This window comes from Montipora capricornis, chromosome 12 (assembly GCF_036669925.1).
Source record: "Montipora capricornis isolate CH-2021 chromosome 12, ASM3666992v2, whole genome shotgun sequence".
Lineage (NCBI taxonomy): Eukaryota > Metazoa > Cnidaria > Anthozoa > Scleractinia > Acroporidae > Montipora > Montipora capricornis.
Window position 1 is genome coordinate 25,262,851 of NC_090894.1, and position 3,756 is coordinate 25,266,606.

The 3,756-nt window shown below is 43.9% G+C and overlaps 1 protein-coding gene across 1 annotated transcript in view; it reads left to right on the top strand.

Annotated features, from left to right (window-relative positions):
* Nucleotides 1-1,568, top strand: part of LOC138025546 (uncharacterized) — a 4,691-nt gene extending 3,123 nt beyond the window's left edge. The window contains exons 3-4 of the mRNA XM_068872743.1: nucleotides 287-348; nucleotides 1,413-1,568. Coding sequence (XP_068728844.1) covers nucleotides 287-348; nucleotides 1,413-1,568 — 218 coding nt within the window. The remainder of the gene's footprint in view (nucleotides 1-286; nucleotides 349-1,412) is intronic.
* The last annotated feature ends 2,188 nt before the right edge of the window (nucleotides 1,569-3,756 follow it).

The window sequence follows — 3,756 nt, forward strand, 5'->3', positions numbered from 1 at the left end:
TACTACCCAGTTTTAATCTAGAATGGCGCCATAAGTCATTCTCATTTTTGGCAGCAAAACTTTGGAATTCGTTGCCTACGTATGTTAGAAACGCCAAAGATATTTCTACTTTTAAATATCTTTTAAAGAAGCAGGTTTTTAGATAGACTTTAGAATGGTAATTTTAAACTATTTATTTTATTTTCAATGCTTTCCGTTTCACGCACATGTTTTAACGAGTTTTTATCACTCCTAGATGTCAAGTGGGTAAATAAAGTATTGTTGTTGTTATTGTTGTTGTTGGAAGGGCGAAATCAAAGCATTGACACGTGCAGTGACCCAGACCGGCAGAGTGACAACTCTGGCCAGGTAAACCAGCTTGCCTAAGCCAAGCATATTAATAATAAGAGCTTTACCAGGAAAGGACAAGGTCAAGGACCTAGATTTCCAGAGATTGAGGGACTTCTCCAATTTCTCAAGCTGGGGCTGCCAATTCAATCGTTCGGTAGGGATAGTGCCGAAAACGGCACCAAGGATCTTGATTTTCCTAACCCAAGTAAGGCCAAGGGGCTCATCAGAACGAGACTTCCAGGCCCCCAACCACATTGCTTTAGTTTTGCTACGATTAAGCTTGGCGCCAGAACCATTTTTTATAAACTCTGACGCAGTCAAAAAGGTTCGTTAAGGATCGAAGATTTTTTAGGATCGCCTTGGTGTCATCAGCATACAGGCGAACACGCGCCTGTAGTCCTCTGGCACCAGGAAGGAGAAACCCCTCAATCCCAGGAGAGCTGCGGGTGACACTGAAGGTGTGACCCAGCTGGTCACAGTTGAAACAAACAACATTAGGACACGCTCTGGCAACATGGTCTGGGAAATGACACTTACGGCAGGTGGGGACCTGACCTTCGTGCTTAATCCTAAGGAGCTCCCTGCTAAAACGCATGAACGAAGGAATTGACTCGGACTACTCCATTCTAGCCACACGTGTACCACTTTGGATGTCATCATAGCCCTGGAGGCCACACCGACGAATTAAATGAACAGAGCCATAATGACTAAGACGATGAGAAAGGGCTTCATCCAGAAGCTCATAAGGGAAGTCATAGATTACCACGAAAGTGAACGACGAAGAATTACAACAAGCACAACGAGAGATGAACGAGGACATGCGACTGAGAAAGCAATCACGATACTCGGACGTAGAAAACGTTATGGATACAAAACCATTGGGACTGCGCTGCAAACACCTAACACCAGCCGCACGAATGCCACAATTCTTAAAATCAGTGAAGACTTAGCTATAGCAGGAAGGACAAAGAGTGAGCCGTAAAAGGGCGCTCAGGAAGAATATTCAACGGATCCGTGGATCCGATCCTTTTCGGAATCCGAAAGACTGGCTTCATTTTTCATAATGTAATCATCCTCCATAGACTGGCTCAACACTCTTGGACGGCGGCCAGGTCGGGCCATCTGGGCATAAGACGGAGGAACAGAACCATCCAAAGACACGACAGAGATATCATCAGGAACATCTTCAGCCCAGCTATGCTGGGGATCAACATCAGCACCTCGGGATCAGCACTTGACATAACACTGCGAGGCCAAAGGCCAAAGTAGCGACACCACAAGCGCAAGCGAAACGAAACAACAGACTGATAGGGCTTCGCCCTGGGTTAGCCCCTTTTTCCCTAGGCCACAGCAGCATGGAGTAGCTAACATACCGGGCAGGTGTTTATAGCACCCCTTTAGCTAGGAGCTTCGCATGCCATACATGTGGTAAGCTGGGTTGGGAACAGCAAAACTGTTCTCCTACGGCAAGCGTCTATGCAGGTGGGTCACATTAAGAGATCGGTGTCTCACGTAATTAAAAACAACAATAAAGGCAAGGTGACACACGCTAAGCTGGTGATCCACCTTGCCACACGCTTGCCGTGGTTTTGCTGTTCCCAACCCAGCTTACCACATGTATGCCATGTGAATCTGCCACTTAAAGGGGTGCTAAAAACATTCGCCTGGTATGTTGGCAACTCCATGGCTGCTAATAGATTTTTGCAAATACGGTTTCTATTTTGATTTCTATTGTTTCGAAAGACATTATGGGATGCTCAGGGATAAAATTAATGTGTATTTGCCCCCTGGGCATCCCATAATAGCTATTTGAAACAATAGCAATCAAAATGACCGCCGTATCTCCAAAAAGGTCCATTAACCTGGTGAAATGGCTGTGTGCATGCGTGATGTGTTGGCCACACTGGGTTGGTGTTAATAATACTAATAATACCAACCTTATTCATTCAATACAGTGAAAGGGAGAGATACCAGAGGTTATTCCTATACGAGAGTATCCGCACGGATGTTACTGATCTAGAGTCGATTTTCATGAGGGAGGAAAACCGGAGTACCCGGAGAAAAAGCCTCGGAGTCAGATTGAGATCGACTGAACCTCAGCCCACATACGACCTCGGAACCAGGGTTGAACCTGGGTCGCAGAGGTGGGAGGCGCGGTTGATAACCACTAAGCCACCCAGTTAGAGTGTGTCACCTTGCTTTTATTGTTGCAAAAATAAAAGCCTTATTATATGGTACCCATACTGGTAAATCTCTAAAAGGAAAACTTTAAGAGAAATTAACTATGTTTCATTTTGCATCTCGTGCTCTGTAGTGAGGGTATTCGCAAATACTCTGGGGAGCCACCTTAATATATTAATTCTCTGTTCAAGGTTCTGGTCAAGGTCATGGTTAAAGGGTTACTTTGAGACGCCTACATCAAGTAATGTGAATCTCATTATGCTGCTGTATTGCCGGACAACACTTGTGCGGATACGGGTACTTATCAACTCGTACACGTAGAAGGTTCGTGCGTACAGCCATTTTGATAAGATATCCGCAGAGCTAACTCGAGTTCATTGGTGCATTTGATATAAAAAATCAATCCACTTTTGACCGCTTGGGATAGAATATACACCTGACAAAAACATAGCAACAGAATTGTAATAACTCAACCAAAACTTATACAATTCACACGTGCACTGTTTAAGTCAGTTAATAAAACGTCGTAAAACCTTACCCGTCTCTCCATTGCCCACCCCTAAAAACGCCAGGGTTTACCATGTAAGATCTATATAAAACTCCAAAGGTCAAAAACGAAACAAGCAATTTTTTTTTTTATCTGCTGGAATCGTGTCTTAAGAGTTCACCACCAGCGCAATGAAATCACCATATACGCACAAAATACGAAACATACTATCCGCTACATATTTTGAATCACGATACTCTTCTACTGTTGTCCTAGTCTTTGATGCACGGAAAGGCATACACTCCGAGTCAGTCAAGACTTTTTCTCTTTCGATCTCGTGACTCTGAGGCGAGAACTGATAATCTGAAGTCGCAATTGGCAACGGTTTTGTATTACTTATCCCTTGTATTAAAGGGATTTCCTTGACGAAAGAACGCCTTTTTTAATTAAACTACTTCAGTAGTAATTGTAAAGAAGCCGGAAAAGTTTAGGCTTGAACGGCAGTTGAAACCATACAGGTGCGGATGCACTGCGCATGCGTTGTCACTGAGCTGTCAAGCCATCCGGTGCATGCGCAAGTTCGTTTCATATCCTGAAAGATGTGAAAATAGGTTTGAAGAGAATATGTGAAAGTCATATATTGCAAGCGCGGGTATGAAACGATTTTCTTAAAGAAAGATCAACCCATGAGCAGCTGTTGTAAAGAAGCCTTAAAATCCAAGTTCGAATGGCACTCGAACCTGTGACTACACATTGCT